Below are 19453 nucleotides of genomic sequence, written 5' to 3' on the forward strand. Positions count from 1 at the left end.
ATGCATCCCTCTTAATTAATTAAGGGGAGCAAAATTATACTTTTTTCTTCAAAAAAACCCATACATTTATCATCAGTCCCTGATTCAGGTGATTATATTTGAGCAGCGCTGCTTAAATATAATCCTAATGTAACTTTATTATTAGCAACTAACAAAACCCAGACTAATAAAAGAACAACAACTACATTTCTAGACAACCCTTTGAGTTGGTTCAGTCTGACCCGTCACTGATCGCTTTCCACACCATGCTCTGGCTGTCAATCAGTGTGTCAACCCCCGAGTCCGAACAGGAGTCAAAGCGCGAGTCCGCTGATCTGTTTCCAAAGGTAAGAAACATGCCATCAGTTTCAACTGCGCTCATGGACTGAAAATAGAACACACGGTAGGAAACGGGTGTAGTTAGTTTAATGTTTGACCATTGTTGATTTTCGCGGATGTTCCCTTCAATATCTCCATTAATAGCGATATCTTTAAAAGCGATTTCCCCCATGTTTGAGGTATGTTGGAGAGCTTATTTAGGCAGACGTTTCACAGTTTTGATCAGCTCAAAAACACCAAAAATGACGATGTCCGTTCAACGTCCCTACATGAAGTTAGGGACCGCTCAAACCACTGCTAAGTCATCCCCTGAACATGTCACACTTGAGTTTGTAAAAAGAAAAAATTAAAAATAGATACACTCAGCAAATTATGGTTCTATATTATCTGTAACCTATTGCCTAAAATGCACATTTCAAGTATGCCTGGGCAGCAATGATGTCACAGAGGTCCAGATCTCTGTAATTCAATTCAATTTTATTTATAGCATCAATTCATAATGAGAGTTATCTCGAGACACTTTACAGATAGAGTAGGTCTAGACAACAGTCTGTAATTTAAGAGGACCCAACAGTTCCAGTAGTTCCCTCCAGAGCAAGCAACAGTGTGACATAATGTCATAATTATCTCCTTAAAAGCCCGGCTGTCTCTGTGCAAGAGCCACACGCATACCTGAGCAGCGCAAGTTGGGGTTAGCTAACCTTGCCCCCCCCCCCCCCCCCCCCCCCCCCTAACGTTAACTCGCTGATGGGACAGTGATTCGGCTGTGGAAATGGAGCATTTTAAGTGTAACACTTATGTAACTAACACCAATATTTTGCATTAGCCCTGTTTTGGGATCTAATGTAGATTGCATGTGACTGTTTCTTTAGGTGCTCTTTAGGCTGTTACTTTAGGGTGTTCAAGAGGTTAGTTGGTGTATATACACACTCCAGATCCCCAGTTTGCTCCCCCATTTCAAAATAAAACAAGGCACCCTAAACATCATAAGTACTAAATTTAGTTTTGAAATACAGCAAAAACAACAACAACAAAAAAGCTCTTAGCTAATGCACATAACGATAGCAGTACACTAAATATCTTCTCTCCAGCCGCAGGAGCGGGAGTGAATAGTTTAACGGTAGTTGCATTCCAGTGCTGCAGCTCCTCTGTGTTAAATTTCATTTTAGGGAGGGGGGAATTCGGCAACAACAGCTCCTAGTCCTTAATAGACTATTTGGCTTTGGTATACTGTTGGACATTGTGATGATTGTAAGTGATTTGGAAATGTTTTGTCAGTTTCTTGGACATCACAACAAATCATGAAATGGCACAGACTAAATTACTGAGATCAGTTTGAATGAAGCTGTGTTGTGAATACCATGCCCATTTGCTTAAATGACACTCAGTCTGGATCTACAGTCACGTTGAATCTACCCTAATGACAGCTGACGATAATGTTATGGCGGGCCACGATTTTGTATTTCAGCCTTTGAATGATTAATTTCACTCAAACGCTCATCCGTCCTAATCTGGGGTTTTGGATGTTTTGGCAGTTCTCTCTGGCCCCTGCAGAAGAGACTTCTCCAGTAATTGAATTAAACTGAGTGATATATCAGTGCCTTTCTGGGAGACCTTGATCAGTCCTCTTGTTGTGCATGTGCACACACAGCCCGCCCTGGCTTCCTCTCCTTTGTTTTTGCATGTGCTTGAACACATGTAGAGAGTAATACAAACATACTGACGCTGGAGCACATGTGCACGTGTCAGCTGTCAGCACACTGTCGAAATACAATCACTCCATGTGGCCAGTAGAAATCCCATCTGATAAATCTCAATTGTTATTGTTGATTGATGATTACTTGGTAAATGGTGGTAATTGATGGTAATTAAATATCAATTACTACCAGTTATGTTTTTTTATTTGGACACATTAGAAAACAACATAAGGGTTGTTAATTTAGAATCTGAAACATCATCCTGGGTCAATGCTGCCATCATTTCTATAGAAATGAATCTGCGATTACCAGGTGAATGACCTTATCCCAGCAGTTATTTAAAGGGGAGGCACAGTTTCTCACACAGTGGGAGCATAAGGAATGGAAATATCTTGGGAGCTCTATAAGACCCAGTATACCTTTTTAATCCTGCTCCACCCAACCCCCCTGTTTGAAACTGGAATTTACTGCACCAACTGCACTTTAACTCTTTCTCCCTCAGATAGAGAGAGAGAGAGAGAGAGAGAGAGAGAGAGAGAGAGATAGAGAGACTGTTTGAGAGAGAGAGAGAGGAGGGGTGAGGAGGAAGAAAGCATAGTACAGTGAGAATTCATGCTGTGTTAGCATCCCCTCAGCAACTCCATCAATACTGCATACAGCTGAGACACTGGCCTCTGTGCTGCATTTGCTGGCTCGGCCACAGAATGAGTGCAACTCCCACGACCGGTCTGCTCAGTTTGCTGCTGGATGGGGTCTCTGCGAGGAGCTGAGCACAAACACACAAACACACACACACACACACTCTAGAGCCTTTGCTGCATCAAGAGGCCGAAGAGGAGAGCAGAGGATTGTATGAAGGGAAGCACGGACTGGGAATACTCCAGTGGACAGAGCCAATCCCAGAGAGAGACAGGATTATTAGAAGACTCATGTGCTTCTATGCTACCGTGCTCCGCAGCGGAAGCTAAGCACCGGGGAGTTTGACAGGATCTCAGTGCATCTGCTCCAAGCACATTGGTAAGGTTTATTTATTCCTTTTACAGTCAGGGAAATGTAGCTCTGTTTTTATAAATTCCCAATATGATATGTTTATGCTGCTCTGTGTACAGTCAGATGTATTTTGCCTGCATTTGTGTCCATACTTGTTTGGAAGTTGTTTGCTCTTTCAGATAACAGATCTTCCCTGGAGAATAATGTAGTAGTGCAGTAAATCACAATACCAGAAACACAGAGTAGATTTACATTTTATCAGCTCTGTACACACATGTAAAATAAGACCCCCTACAAGGCTGATTAAGTTTTTAATATTTGGCACATCATTGTACCTTCTACAATGTGATGTGACAAATAAATTGATTGAACTCTTTAGAAAACTAGGAGAAAATGAAATATCACACAGTTTATCTCACATTCTATTTCTTTCTATAGGCATGTGTGTGTGTGTGTGTGTTTGTGTGTGTGTGTGTGTGTGTGTGTGTGTGTGTGTGTTGGTTTGTGTGTGCACATGCTGAGAAACCGGTCAATAGCAGACTTATTATGTGGAAGCACAGCTCCTCTGTAAACCACAATTCTAGTTTTCCATGACATCATAGACAGGTTACCACTAAAAGCCGCAACTGATTGATGTTGGTAGTTTTTGTTAACCATCTTTAGCTTTACAGAAGAATATAATATACAGAATGTAACGTTAAGGTCAACTTTTTAAACAAAAAAATGAATAAAGTAATGCAAAATCTCTCACCTCTGTGAACTCCTTTGAGAGCCACAGTAAACAATGCTTAATGACAGGATATTTCTGGAGCCATGTGGCATCTAACACTAAAGGTTTGGTTTGAATACCATTAAAACCTTAACCTGACCTCTGTAGCCTGTTAAAACGTAGGTCAGACTTAAGAAATATTCCATCATTTGCATGAAGATGTTGTCAGCTCTCCTGATCTTGCCTGTAACACTAGCATTTGCCTACAATTAACAACACAAACAATTGTAGAAACTCAGGAATGGTGTGAATGAACTTGCTCGCAGTGTATGATTGTGTCACGTACTAGAGCTTCTTAATGGGGATTGTGGTAATCCAATCCATTCTTTTATAGTTAGACACGTAGACAATGGAGTAAATAGCAAGTAATCAAAAGCTTGTTGGCACATGGTGGTGACTCCATTTACGAAGGTGCACAAATAGAGCTTTAATCGTGGACTGAAACGCATGTCTCCTTCCAGTGTGAACAATCAAAATAAGAAATGCAGAATTAAGATCTTTATTGCATTTCAAAGACCCTCACAATTCCACCCATTTGTCCCTTAGATTGAATGCTTCCTTCAGATGACAGTAAACAAATAGACTCTAAGAGCCTGGTGAGAGAGCACTTTTACTCAACCGTGTTTTTGACGCAAGCGGGATGCTTCCTTCAGCTTATCTTGTAATTCACAAACCAGAAAAACGTGCAAAGTGAGGGAAAGAGGTGTGGTCAAAATGTCCTTTATCGGTTGCGGATCAGAGAGCCCTAATCGTTGACTACAGGCTAACGTACCTACTGCAAATGTTTCAATAAAACAGAGACCACCAATTTGGATTGTCGGAAGTGAATGAGCCACTGAAGCAGCAACTCTGCTTTTTTTCAGTTGCCGCTGCAAGTCTAGTATTTATTGGTGGATCAAGTTTGCCACTGGCTGGGACGATTATGGGACATTTTCTATATATTTTAGCATTACAGAGCAAAGGTCTTGAGCAGCAAGATGAGTTCTTTCTAGAGATTTGTGAAGAATGATGTCCCTTTTTGACAATCTTCGTCTTTGGAGAGCAACATTTTTCTATTGTAGAATACGTTTCTTGGTTTTTTTTGAATGATGATGGATGGAGTGCTCAACATTCCTGCTTTTTTACTTACAGTCAGTTTGTGGCTCGACTTGCTCGCCACCGGCCTGGAGCTGCGTTTCGCTAATTCTCCCCTCTAACATTCCAGTAACAGGTATTACATTTGTAGGGAAATGAGCGAAAGTGACAGCTTGTTTGCAGGAAGGATTAAGCACTGCTTGGAGACAGGCCCAACAGCGAGAAAGCGGGATCTGCGTCATATGTTGGGAGGACCAAATCAACTTAACCTACTTTAGTTTTTCACAAAATACCTTAGTGCTTGCTGGAACTCCAGGATGGCAGCTCTTTGTGGTTCAATTTGTTGTTAAACAAATGTATTAATTGACATGTGAGAGTGAAGCCTTCTCTCTTCAGGAAGTGAATATGTTCCTCTCTGTATTTAATGAAACACAACCTCAGAGGCTCTGCTGAGTTAGCCTGTCTGATAACTGAATGCAGGAAAATGTCAGTGCTTGGCACAGATACTGTATGTGTATGCAAAGCTCAGGAATACGGACCAAAAAAAACATGATGTGGGAGATGGTCAGTTTGGAAAATCTGGTGTGACATCATTGCCTTTATTTTATTTTTTTACTTTACATTACTTTCAGCAAAACATGTTCAGCTGCATTCAAAATCTTAATTAATTAAAAGTACAGAAGTATTAGCAGCAAAATATACAAAAAACATGAAATCAAAAGTTATTTGTTATTCAGAGGAATGGCATGTGACTAATTTATTATTATATACAACATTATGAAATAGTTGATACTGATGCATCAGTTTTACTGTTGTAGCAGGCTGAGTGAAATAGTTTTAACTATTTGAGATCAGACAGGCAGAAGAAGAAGAACAAACATAAACATTTGACATATCACAAGAGGTCTCAGGTCTTTTTTTAAGAGGTCACAGGCCAAAAAGGGTTGGGTTCACAGATTTTAATTTTCACAATGCATTGAAATCGTATTTTTTTTATTTCATTTTACCAACAATCTTAATCTGCAAAGTCACTAGTAATTATAGCTGTCAAATAGATTTAGTTAAGTCAAAAGTTCAATACTTTCTTTTGAAAGTAGTACCTCAAAATTATACTTAAGTATAGTACTTTAGTGAATGTACATAGTTACTTTCACCCACTGCAGTGCAAACAAATACATACAAGTTTTTATGGCCAGTCCGAGATCTTTCCATTTCTCATTTGTTCTCAGGAACTTTCTTTCTTAGCAGCGCTCCATTCAACACTGCACACTTTTTTTTCTTCTTTCAAGGACATTAAGATGTGCTCAGAATATCAAGCAGCCCTTTTGGTTGTACCTTAAAAGGATCATTTGGTGATGGATTGCACCATGTTGAGCCATACACCTTCCATCCCGGGTTTGCTCAGAACTATAGCAGCCAATGCTCTAAGTAACTAACTACTGTATGTGTGGGTGAAATACCAGAGCTGGCAAAAATGTGAGGGCAACATGGCAACAAAACAAGGGGGATTTTAAGCCTCAAGGGGCCCCTGCCTGTGTGACGAGAAAGTTAGGAGGTGTCACAGTGTAGTTAATAATTAACAGTTTCCCATGCAATATGCATCGACAAAGGCAACAATGTGTGTGGAAATGTTCCTAATTAACCCAATTGCTTCCTTTAAAGCACTAAAATGTTATATAGACACACACACAGAAAATAAGTTGGCAGTCAGTGACTATGACTGATTAGAAGGTCCATAAAAAAGTATGGAGACTAATAGGGGCCAAACATTTTGTCAATTTGAAAGAAAAAATTGTAAATTAAAAACTAAAATTTGAAATTGAAAGCATTAAAAAAACTGTTATTTCTGCTAAAACTCTTATATGACGCAAACCAGCGATACACAGATCAGTCGTGTGTGTGTGTGTGTGTGTGTGTGTGTGTGTGTGTTTGTGTGTGTGTTTTGAAAATGTTGTTCACTCTGTCCTTGCAGATTATGTGGAGGAGCTGACTTGTGCAATGGCCAACCTGTACCTGCAGGTTCTACACACAGCTCTGTGTTATTGTTACCTCCCAACCAAGCAGCCCAGCCCGAGGATCTGACCACACCTCCCCCTCCCCCCTCCCTCCCTCTGGGAGTCCCTCAACCCAAGGCCCATCATGGGAGGATGCTTCTCCAAACCCAAACCAGGTAACCAACATTTCTTTCTCCCAAATCTCAATAAGGAGTAGATGGGTTTAGTATGAAGGGAAAACCACCACAAGCACAATTACAAATAGTGCACCTACTGTTAGGCTTACGCTTGAAAACCAATCTGATCCCACTAGGCAGACAAAGGCGGCTTTAAATGCTTTATCAACAAAAAAAGGAGAATTGAAAAAATGAGGATCAAGCAGTCTGGGCGTAGATCTGAGTGAAGGCACAGATATACAGTACAGGCACGAGGCTGGCTGAGGAAAATGGGCAGGTAGAGTGTGGCAGGGCCGAAGGGGACAAAAACAGAGCAACAGGTCAGACAAGCTGGTCCAAAAACAAGCAGGGAGATAAAGTAAGCTAGCAGGAAAATAGGTTTACTAAAGATTGGCTGAGATACCGCTTTAGGTACGACGGCAAACAGTCCAGGACTGGAGTGAGAGACCCGTTTAACCCTCTGAGGACTTTATTTACCATTTGATTCATATACTACACTATTTTTGTGAAACCAATACTTTTGTAAATTCCTTTCAAGTATCAAAACAATTGAGTTTAGATTTGTTTTCAAGAGAAATTTCAAAAAGTGAACAATTATCTCTTTATACATTGCTCATGAAGAAATTTGGGCCTCACTTTACAGAAAGCTGAGTTTTTTCTGAACAGGTGTATTTTTTATTTTTTATTTAACCTTTAGTTATCCGGGTTAGTCAATTGAGAACAAATTCTCATTTGCAACAACGACCTGTCACATTTACAGAGTTACACATTGATACCTGGGAGCTGCCCAGTACAACCACCAGTCTGATCTGCTGGCCACTCGGCAGCTCCAATGGAGAGGTTGAGGTTAAGGGCCTTGCTCAAGGGCACCTCAGTGGTAACGAGGGAGGGACAAGCACTGCTCTTTGCTCTTTCACGATCCCCACCCAGATTTTATCCGGTCAGTCTGGGGATTGAACCGGTCACAGGCTTGTTTCTTTAACCTTTAGAACACCACTGCCTCTCTGATATGAAACACATGGGGATCAGTTATATAGAAGTTCCCCTAAAAGGTGAATTTAAAAACAATACGTTCAAATTGTGAGAGAGAGTTAAACACTGCAGACGGAGGAGATGGGAATCAGGGCTGAGGGCTTGCAGGTGGTTGATTGAACTGGCAGGTGGGGGGGGGGAGTAGATTGGCCACGCCACGCCTCTCATACAGACACAAAAACAAAAGGAAAGCCGCGGATCCTAACACCCACAGAGGGAGAACAAAATAACTAACTTGCTTTCAGTATATCTATATTCTTGAAATGATTCTCACAATATTAATAAAGATATTTCTACTCATTAATAGGGAAATGTCTTATAAATCACTTATACGATTCCATAATCAAAGTGATGTTCAAAGCAATGAACTGTTGCATAACGTTATTTTGACAACACACATTTGTAGAACAACATGGTAACATAATATCATCACATCATTAAGCTACTAAAATGTCAATCAATTATAATATTAAATTATAGCCTTAATTTGCTTTGTTGTGTGCAGCTGGATTATTAGTATTAGTGTTTCAATTTGTTTCAATAAATGTAAAGTAAAATTCTAAGTATTTAAAAATGCAGAATGCTGAGAGTTTGTTGTAATTTGGAAAAGTGGCTTCTCTTACAGATATTTTCTGCTGTTAATGTACTTTAAATAAAGGTTTTGTAAAATGGCAGTTCATAGGTATAATACAGTGATAATAGACAAATCCATTGAAATACTTTACTGTTCATACAGGGAAGACACTCAGTCAATCAGTCATTTTTAATGTCAGTGAATCTAGCTGAAAACAGGTTTCCAAAGCATTTATTTATAAGAAAAAAAGATTTGTTCATTTATTTATTTAGTTGTTGTTTGCATCATTTTCAAAGCTACATACCGCCTCCAAATTATTTTTTACATGTCATCTCAAATCCAGCTTCCTCTGTTCCCTGTTTTTGTGTGTGGGAGGAATTTTACCGCTTTCTGTGGCAAATTTGGTCAAGACGATTACATACTGAGATATGAATATAACAATACGACACTGTGTGTGTGTGTGTGTGTGTGTTTCTATAACAATGTTAGCATGGCTTGGAGCTACCACGCTTTATTGTGGTCTTGCAGTTAATAATAAGTTAACACACTTTTTTTGTGACTCAGTTTTATGGAGACCAAACGCTTTGAGATCAAATCATCTGTTCACTGCATCACGTGGAGGTGGAGTGAGAAAGATGAGGGACTAGTTGTCTGCATACAAATGATGGAACCGAGGCTGCCGACTGTAAAGAGTCAGTGTCTACTGAAAAACTAACAATCAAAAACAAGTCAAACTTAACAGGAATATCATATTAAAATATCTTTCACACAGTGGGCAAGGTTTTAGACAGTTGTCCAGATTGTCCGTACGGGCCGTCTCTACCATGAACTGAGGGTCAGATCAAACAGAGGAACAGGAAGTTACAGAAGCCCTAACTGGAGAAGAACGCATGAAGGAAGATATTGCTTCTGTTTTATTAATTTTCTATGTGTTGTGTGACTTATGATTACTTGGGCAAAGGAGGACATGGCAGAGCAGCTCAATGCTTTTATAATTCTTCTGATCACTGATACTTTAATGGTATCCATGTTAGAAGTTCTTACCTTAGATTAATAGTAGGCCTATATTTTAAGACTCATAACATTCAACTTGGATATATGTTAATGAATACCCTTGCCATCAAAGTATCAAAATAAAGCAGAGTTTCGGATCCATTGAGATGATGTAATCTATCTACTGGCACCTGAGGAGAGAGATTTACTGCTCAGTACTGGAACTGAGTTTGTGACTGAATGAACTATCCAGCATCTAAAACACAAAAGTCCTTGTCCACAGCTGAAGTCACTTATAGGTTCAAATCAATCAAAGAATTAGATTGATCAAAGATAATAATAATAATAATATTACAGAAATAATATAAAAGCCTATTCTGAGACCTAAAATGTTAATAAAAATGTGTGTATTAATATAAGTAATAGCAGTATTAATGTTATCTCCCACTGGACATACAGTAAATCTAGGGTTAGGGTTAGTAATGGCAACTGACAGGGTGTTCAGAGGAGAAAGAACTTGTAGACATGGCTCATCGCTCTTCTCATTTGCAAAACAATGTGAAGAAACACAGAAAGGTTATACGGTGATATTATACATAACGATCTAAACACCCTGTGCTCACTCACAGCTTAATAGTGTAATAAATGTCCTTATTAAAGCTCTAAGCGCTACATATACAAATAAAAGCATTGTAGAAAAGATTTTGGTACACACTTGGTTCCACACCAGATAACAGTTTTGCACGGATCAAATGAAGCATCAGTGCGGTGAGGCCTCATTTAGCAGCAGATATTACAGCAGCATCTAGAGATTCTCCTCAGCTGTGGAAAGCTCTCTCTTTCTTTTCTCCTGCAATTGCTTTCACTATTATGATTTTCCATTGATTTTAATTAAGACTTGCTCAGCAGGAGAAAATTCCAGCCAGATTACTGTGTAAGAACCGGATGATCAGCACATTTTTCCAGCCGAACAGATAAAGCCTGCTGCAGTGAAAAAGGAGTTACACAACCATTTCTTAATGTTCAGAACTATAAACCCAACAGCAGTGCATCAGTTGTCCTTAAAGAAAACGGAATATCTCCACAATACATTTACTCAACTAAGTTATAGCCTGTTTTCGTTACGCAGCAAAAAAACTTGTTTTGTTTTTTGTCAGTTTCTTTTATAGAAATCTCATAATTTAAAGGTTTTTTACAGTTTTTAAATCTACATTTTGCAGCTTAGTAAATTGATTTAGATTGAGATAGATTTAGATGTAAATGATAACTGTGTGATTTGTTTTAGAAATTAGTAGCAATACGTTGAGCTACCTGTCTACATTTATTCAGCTCTTTCACACAGTGTGGTGTATTTTAACAGCAATTTGAAAATCTGGATTTATATTGAATGTTGAACAATTGAATGATAGCTGTAATTATACTCGCAGAAAGGAAAAGAAGACAAGGTTGCTCTCACACGTCTCCTTTAACCTGCTTCCTGTTTTCATTTGTTTCAGTTGTGGAGATGTCAGTCTCAATTTGTCACAAAGCCTCTCCAAGCTGAAAGGCAAAATATTTTTCCAAAGCAATGGTGAAGAATATTAATAAAATAACAGAGGACAGGTATACAGGAATAATAGTGCAATCCACAGGTGATAGTCTGCCAATGTTACTCAACAAATTCGAGCGCTTCACAGCACCATAGCTGACATGCAAGTGTTCAGTCATGCAGTTTCAGACGTTTTCTGACCAAGATGTGTTTGTGTTGTGCAGTTGAAGTTAAAGTGGAACTCTCTCTCCTGGAAAAAGAAAAAGAAGTGGATGGGCTGTCACCTAATGGCAAAGCGAGTCCCTTTGCTGACAGCAGACCTAACGGGGCCCTGGGACACGGCTCTGATGATGACTCCACCCCGCTCCCCCTCTACCACAAACCACGGGACTATGTGGAGGCCTCCGTCTGTCATGTTAAAGATCTGGAAAATGGACAGTAAGAAAATGAAAAACACAACTTTTTTTTCTCTGTTTAACCAAAACACACATACTCATGCACATGCATGTTAAGGTACATATGGTGTTGTGTACTCTTATGATGTAAACCACACCATCGTTAATTTAAAGCAAAAAACATATTAGATAGAAATGGAGCTCAAGAAACCAGAAGGATATAAGGTCTTATCCTAAAGGAACACAAAAACACAAATATTGTTATGCATAAGAGATAAATCTGTTACAGCGTATGTGTATTTAAAGTTTGCTAACATTAGCCACCATAAGCTACTGGTCATACCAGAAACAAGATAGGCTGTTGCGACTGAGTGTATTGGATTTAATAAAGGTGTGTTGTATTGCTAATAAATTCAATTTTTCAGCTAAGAGGAAGATTTTGTCAAACCTTCTGTTAGAAGTTACATTGTCTTGCCTTCAATGCACAAATGACTTTCTTGATTGACATTCAAGTGTTTTTGTGTGAACTGTAACTTTACTTCATGTTTTGTAGCTTAAATAGATAAAGGTAAGTTGTAGCTGTAGTTCTGATGCATGGCATTTTTAGTCCAGGTTGTATTTGACTTGTGAACTTTGTTCCCTTGAAAGGATTTAATGATAATACAGTGACTTTGCCTTGTGTGTGTGTGTGTGTGTGTGTGTGTGTGTGTGTGTGACAGGATGCGAGAGGTTGACTTGGGAAGTGGCAGAGCTTTGTTGATCAAAGAACGAGGGGAGTTCTCCGCCATGGCCCACAAGTGTCCACATTACGGAGCACCTCTGGTCAAAGGTGAGTAATATATTTTTTCTAGTTTTTTTTTTTTAACAAACTTAATAATGTACTTGATTTGTAATTTTCTGTCCTTCCAGGTGTGTTGTCAAAAGGACACGTGCGCTGTCCGTGGCACGGTGCGTGCTTCAATATTGCAACAGGAGACCTCGAGGACTTCCCCGGGCTGGACAGCCTGCCAACCTTCCAGGTGACCCTCCCCACTGGGGCTGTCTCTTAACACGTTCTCTACTTTCTCTACTTTATCATGTCTCTAAGCACCATCAAAAGTGTACATATCGCTCATGTCTGTTTGCTCCAGGTCAGAGTTGAAAAGGACAAGGTGATCATTCGTGCAAACAAGCAGGTAACTAGAGGAAGAATGTTGACAATTTATGCAGGAAAATAAAAAAACACCTAATTAATTATTTTTATTTTTTTAATTTACAGGCACTTCGGTCACAGAAGAGGTCAAAGCCCATGGCCCGATGCACAGCAGTTATTAACTCCAGCATGGGCTTCAGCCATGTTCTCATTATTGGCTCAGGTCAGTGTGTTTCTGTCCCTCAAGCAACAAGATTCCAGCTGTATTTTTCTCCCTGATTCTCTGATTAGCAGCATCTCCCTTACCTTTTTTCTTGTGACCTGCAGGTCCAGCAGGCCTGGTGTGTGCAGAGACACTGAGGCAAGAGGGCTTCACCGACCGCATCGTCATGTGCACCATGGACAGACATCCTCCATATGACAGGCCTAAATTGAGTAAGGTTTGTACACAGACCCTGAACACATAAACTGAGACTGAGAACTGAACTTTGCCAAGAAAGTTATGTAACAGACTGCACAGGAGCGGCTTCGATCAGAGGTGCTGAAACAGGAGCTCTTACGGGAACAACTACACTTCACAGCATCACATATTAAAATAACTTTGACTTGTGCAGAAGTAAACATGCTGTACATAACTGAACCCAAAATGGTGTGACTTTCCATTGCCATGAAAAGCTTTAAAAAGGATTATTATTAATTGGCTTTACAGTTGTCCAGCTTTGGAGATTGCTTTTGGATTCAGGGATTTCTGTTGTTTGATGTACTCAGCACTAACTTGCTGACCCTTAGTCCTTAGACAGCACAGCAGAGCAACTAAGATTGCGCTCCATGGAATTCCTGCAGGATCATGACATAGAACTGCTCACAGAGAAAGAGGTAAGAGGCGGTGACCAGATCAATCACGTTATTAACTAGATCTAGATCGGTCTGGAAATGTACTGTATAAACATGTATGACCCTGCCATGTGTGTTTTAGGCTGTGGCGATAGATGTGAAAACACGCTCTGTGACCTTTGAAGATGGCTTGAGGATTGAGTATAGGAAACTCTTTATTGCTACAGGAAGCAAGTAAGAAAAAAAACCTTGTACGGTAATTAAGCTGCTGAGATGAATGATTAAACTGACATATGATTGCTTCCACTTGTTGCTTGAAAGACCCAAACCAATGATCTACAAAGGCAAGGACGTCAGGAACGTGTTTCACCTCAGGACGCCCGAGGACGCTAACAGCATAGCACGGCTGGCAAACAACAAGAATGCTGTGATTGTGGGAACATCATTTGTTGGTGAGAACAAGACATTTATTAACACATTCTTCTCATTTGAGCTTATTCAGAGGAGTGACAAATTAAGGGGATAAAACACCAGAAAGTGAGTTAATAAAGTGTCACAATGAGATCTGGACTCGTAAGTATGAAACCTTGAAAAATTACACTACAGAATTGTCTAAAGAGCCAACTTAAAAGTAATTTATTTATTTCTAATCTAATCTTTATTTATTTTTTGGATGTAAATAGTGGTTTCCAATAAAATGTATGAAATTTTACAATAAATACTTTGAATGCCCTTTTCTCAAAATGAGTTTTTTTATCATGCTCTGAGCCAGAAATCTCCACTTCAGTAGCACACACATGCATCCAGTTATATTCCCATTTATTTTCTAGTTTATACAAAGGTGTTTGTTCATACATCATTCACAGCTTGATGTATAGAACAGTTCATTTCTAAAAACATGGCTGTTGACAGTATTTCTTTCTTCTAAGTTATGAAGTAATGAAAAGAAATATCAAATTATTCCAGTCATTTATTATTATTTTTCTCTTGTTATTATCTGTATCATCCTGCATTAATTACGACATATATGAACTGTATCATGTTATTGTGTTGGCAGGCATGGAGGTGGCTGCAGCTCTAACTGACAAGGCCCACTCGGTCTCTGTCATCGGGATCGAGACAGTCCCCTTCAAAAAAGCTCTCGGAGAGAAAGTAGGGAAAGCCATTATGAAGGTAAGGACACAGTCATGGTACAATATGAAGCACCTCCAGGATACTATCATTGTTACTCTCTCTAGAAACAATAAAATGCCACTACTTAAAATGCTAATTATATTTTTTTCTGGGAAATACCCCAGCAAGACCACAGGGTAACTGTGCTGGTGTTTTATTTTGTCTTGGGCAGCTGTTTGAGGTAAACAGGGTGAAGTTCTACATGCTGAACGAGGTGGCAGAGATGATTGGCCATCATGGACAGGTATTCAGAAAGTGAGAGAAACAGCATGACATGATGCTCAGCAGCACTACCCTCGCTTGTTTAAAACTGCAGACAGGTAATCTGAGGGAAAATGATGGTCCTCTGCCTCCTCCTGGTGCTACAGATGGCATTTGCAAAACCCCAATGCACCCAAAGAAAAACAAGCAATCACTGTTTAGCTGGTGACCAGTACAAACCTACAAAGCATAGTACACTAGAATGTATTTCTGAAAACATTTTGACACTGCGTTAGGGACTCCTCGGCTCTGATTGGTTGGATGCTCCGGGCACGGTGGAATCTTGCAGATACCATTAGGATAAGCAAGGAGGAGGAAGAGAAACCTGTTTCTTTTTCACAGGTTATCTGTTTCATGTGCTACTGTCAGGATATAGTGACAGTTTTAGCAAATATGACAAAAAAGTATTTTTTTTTTATGATGAAAATCAGTCAGAAAACAATTTGGTGTGTGTCAACTCTCAAATTATTCCAAGATTTTGATTAAAATGCTTTAAAATTTCTGAGGTTATGTTTAAAATCCCTCCCTATTACTATATCATGCAGTAGTTTATGTTATAGTGAGCAGCAAATTAAGAATTAACCACTCTAATTTTAACAGAAAATTGTGTACTGTATTGTATGTATTGTGTTCGCTGGATGTAGGACTCCATCACTCAAGCTAAGAGGGAGTCAGAAAAAGGTTGTTAGAGGTTGTAAGAGCAAATTCCTGAATAGTAGTCTCAAAACTGTTTACATTATTCATATTTAGTACATGGCCTGGCCATCTTGTTTTTCCTGTTTACACAGCTGAAAGAGGTGGTACTAAAGAGTGGGAAGGTTCTGCGGGCAGACGCGTGTGTCATCGGAGCAGGTGATGTCAACGATAATGCAAAATATACCCTCTTAAAAAATCTATCACAATCTGTAGTGATAAGGAATAAGATGATTAGACTCCCTTTTGATAAACTGTAGCAGCTCCATATTTAATCAGTTTTCTCTTATGTCTCTCAGGAAGTATTCCTGCAACTGGCTTCCTGAAACAGAGCGGCATCCACATGGACGCCAAGGGCTTCATCACTGTCAACAAGGTATCATGCAAAGGACTGAAGCCTTAGTGAGGGTTTTGACCCATGTTGGTTAATAACACCTTTACTTTCTCCAAGATGATGCAAACAAGTGCTGAAGGGGTCTTTGCTGGAGGAGATGTGGTGGTGTTTCCTTTCCCACCACGCAACAACAAGAAGGTGAACATCCCTCACTGGCAAATGGCTCATGTACACGGTGAGTGTGTTATCCTGACTGCATTTCTACTGCATATCTAAAATGTAATATAATATATAACATACATATTTATATCCAGAGTTGTTATTGACTGTGATGAGGATTTACGGGCCGAAAGACAAGCATGTAAATGTGTCTTGTTTTCAACCTTATTGAAAGGGAGGGTGGCGGCTCTCAGCATGATGGGCAGAGCCGCTGAAATCCATACTGTGCCTTACTTCTGGTCAGCCATGTTTGGGAAGACCATACGCTATGCAGGTAAACATCTGTCCATTTTCAAGTGTTATTATGACGCAGACATGCTGTAGGAGAATGATCAGAGTTTACACTGCTGCCATCTAGCTGTGACATGTGTGAAAAGCTGTGAAAGCTTGAATTGGACTCTTGTTGATAAATACACACATACATCATTTGTAAAGGTTACGGTGAAGGATTCGATGATGTCATAATACAAGGAGATCTGGATGAACTGAGGTTCGTGGCCTTTTACACCAGGTAGGTTTTAGTTGTTACAATCTTAAATTAAAGAAGAATGTAGATGTAGATGAATATTCAGTTTTAACTTATCTTCACTCTGTATTTATTTTAGTCTTGAATTATGACTCCCCGTCTATTCTCTGATTGTTTCCTCCTATGGTCCACCCATAGGAGTGAGGAGGTGGTTGCTGTGGCCAGCATGAACTATGATCCCATTGTGTCCCGGGTGGCAGAGGTCTTAGGATCCGGAAAGACGATTAAGAAACGAGATGTGGAGTAAGTCTCCTTCCAAGATTTAAATCTGGTCCCGGTTACAATAGCTGTTATGTTCTTTAGGTTTCTCAGGTCTTACTCTGAAGAAAAACACGACACGTTATCACTCTGACTGAAAACACAGAGTTGTGGAGCTTGTGACTTTAATCACATGGAAAGTATTATAAGAATCTGGCTTATTGAAATACACATCGTCAGAGTACTACAGAAAAATGATTTAATAAATACAGTGACACTTTATTTTATGCTTATTTCTGAGGCTGTTCCGTGGAGAAAAAAAACAATGTCATTTAGTAATTAAAGGGAAAACTAGTAGGCAATAGTATAGACACATTTCTAAAACTGTATATCAGATACCCACTAATTTATTTGTGATATAAAGAAATAAGTAGTTATTAATTTCTAGAGAAATCGCTGAAACACTTTACTTTAACCCCCCCTATCTAGTATTAATAAGCACATAAACACTTAATACATTCTTTATAACACACTATAATGTTGTGCAGATATTACATTTTTTTAAGTATTTATACATGTATTAAAAATCATCAACAATTGTCAGCCAATACTCTGAAATAATTGTAATCAATTAATTTCCCATGTAATAAGTATGATATGACATATTTCAAAGTTCTTTAGATATCTATTCCTTCATTATTAAATTTGTATATTATTAGCAAACTGGACCTATAACAAAGTGTTACCACACTGATATCATGTTGCTGTACTTACTGTTGTGCAGATGTTTATGCATGTATGGTCACTGTGTTTTGGTCTAATTTGACTGTAGTGTCTCTACTGTCTCTCGTCTTTTATTTCTATTAATGCAAACTTGATATTTGAAGGATGTTAGCACGGCTTGGCAAGTACGGACAAATATGAGCTTTTTCTACTTTCCATTTTACTCATATTGACCATTTGTAAGTAGTATTGACTTGATAAACATGTACGTGTGGATGTTTGTCTCACATCTGTTTTGGGGGGGGATTGCAGGACTGGAGACATTTCCTGGCTGATTGACAAGGGCTCTCAATGACTTCACATCTGAAGGACAGACCCAAAGTCCACTAGACACCTCAATATGGACACTTATGGTGCTGAGACACTGAGCAGCTATCCTGGTCTGGACACGCACACACACAAACACACACACACTCTGGGGACAGGACCGTATCTGTTGGAGACAAGCTTTCCTGAGGACGACACTGAAACTTGCTTTTGTTCCTGAGAGAAACTCGAACTTGGCAAACAGAGCCATACACGTTCTGAATACACCAAATCGCTGTGTTGGCGCTTCACAAACAAAGCAATTTTGGATTCTGCCTCTGTGCTGCTGCAAGATGTATCTCCTTGTACACTTTGTTTATAAGATGCCAGGGATGGGCATTGGCATTTTTTTGTACAAATAACAATGTATATAGATATAATCTTGAATGCACTGTAACAAAATAAGAACATACAATTTGAACTGATTTTTTTTAACTTTTAAATAACAGCTTTGGTTGTATGCTTGCATACATGCCATAGATCAGCATGCTATAATAGGAGTTAAAAATAAGTCCCTAAACAGAGTTGTCAGTCTAGATGCATCAGCAAACAAAGTTTAAATCTGCTAAAAACAAACTGCAGAAGAACCGTGAATCCTGCTTGAACAGACTCACTAACACACACACACACACTTGCAGTTTTAATTTGTAATGAATGACAATTTCTAGTATTACATATTTGTATTGGTTGCCATGCTGCTAAAGTAGATTGCACAATTAAAATTAAAATTATACTTTGATCAACCACTAGTGCTTGCACGACAGAATCATGAATTTTCTAGAGAATATCACCCCTTAAGACAAATCCGGTAGTAGTTTATGGTTATTTTTGATAGCGGTCACCTCCATTGGGATATTCTTTGTTACTAACTCAGGGAACTGAGGGTTGTTGCCTGGGCTTACAGGCAAAATAGGCAAAAATGTATTTGTGCGTTGATATTTTTTCCCCCAGTTATTGTAATTTCACCGCTTCTCATGTTCATTCAGGACGCCTTGGAATGGTTGTAACACGGATGCTTGATCACATCCTGGCGTGCTGATGTAATCCTTAAAACCTGAGTTAACTCAGCGTTTTAAAAAGCATATTTCTTCCTACAGAGAAGGGCATTTTTATAACTGAACTTTGAAATAAAGTCTTCCAACAACAGGTAGTCACTGCTTTAAAACATCTCATTCTCTATGTTACTCCACCTGTTGTTTGTGTGCAATCATAACTTTATTATAACCAGTAAAAACAATAAATGGTGAGAGTAAAAGTCAGTAGAAAATGTTTAATAATTTCCAAGGAAGAGACAAAACACAGTTTGCAGGTTTATGACAAGTTTCATTCTTTGAGTTGGATTACTTAAGAAAATTCTAATCAGTTGAGCCTCTGTTTCATACAATAAAAATATGGAAAAATTACACAGAACAGATAAATTCACACACAAGTTTCACAAAGATACAATACAAACT

General features: G+C 39.0%; 1 protein-coding gene across 3 annotated transcripts; it reads left to right on the forward strand.

Moving 5' to 3' along the window:
• The first annotated feature begins 300 nt into the window (after positions 1-300).
• LOC117945339 (apoptosis-inducing factor 3) lies at positions 301-19149 on the forward strand. 3 transcript variants are annotated; one of them, XM_034872785.1, is made up of 21 exons: positions 301-326; positions 6821-7018; positions 11370-11583; positions 12260-12369; positions 12450-12559; positions 12671-12715; positions 12799-12895; positions 13000-13112; positions 13462-13548; positions 13649-13740; positions 13828-13958; positions 14564-14679; positions 14852-14923; positions 15729-15792; positions 15933-16009; positions 16085-16202; positions 16362-16460; positions 16622-16697; positions 16851-16955; positions 17798-17818; positions 17946-19149. In XM_034872785.1, exons 2-21 carry the CDS (start codon positions 6988-6990, stop codon positions 17986-17988), a joined length of 1821 nt encoding a protein of 606 aa, XP_034728676.1. In that variant the 5' UTR covers positions 301-326; positions 6821-6987; the 3' UTR covers positions 17989-19149. The 3 variants fall into 3 exon arrangements, with proteins under 3 accessions (XP_034728676.1, XP_034728675.1, XP_034728677.1); XM_034872784.1 differs by lacking the exon at positions 301-326 and adding an exon at positions 2607-3032; XM_034872786.1 differs by lacking the exons at positions 301-326; positions 17798-17818 and adding an exon at positions 2608-3032.
• The last annotated feature ends 304 nt before the right edge of the window (positions 19150-19453 follow it).

The sequence above is a fragment of the Etheostoma cragini genome, chromosome 5, assembly GCF_013103735.1.
Source record: "Etheostoma cragini isolate CJK2018 chromosome 5, CSU_Ecrag_1.0, whole genome shotgun sequence".
Classification (NCBI taxonomy): Eukaryota; Metazoa; Chordata; class Actinopteri; order Perciformes; family Percidae; genus Etheostoma; species Etheostoma cragini.

What these genes read in the sequence shown, in the direction of transcription:
- LOC117945339 (XM_034872785.1), top strand. Translation starts at nt 6,988, where the DNA reads ATGGGAGGATGCTTCTCCAAACCCAAACCAG. An exon ending in AAAGATCTGGAAAATGGACA is followed by an intron (nt 11,584 to 12,259) that starts GTAAGAAAATGA and finishes TGTGTGTGACAG; the next exon opens with GATGCGAGAGGTTGACTTGG. An exon ending in CGCGTGTGTCATCGGAGCAG is followed by an intron (nt 15,793 to 15,932) that starts GTGATGTCAACG and finishes TATGTCTCTCAG; the next exon opens with GAAGTATTCCTGCAACTGGC.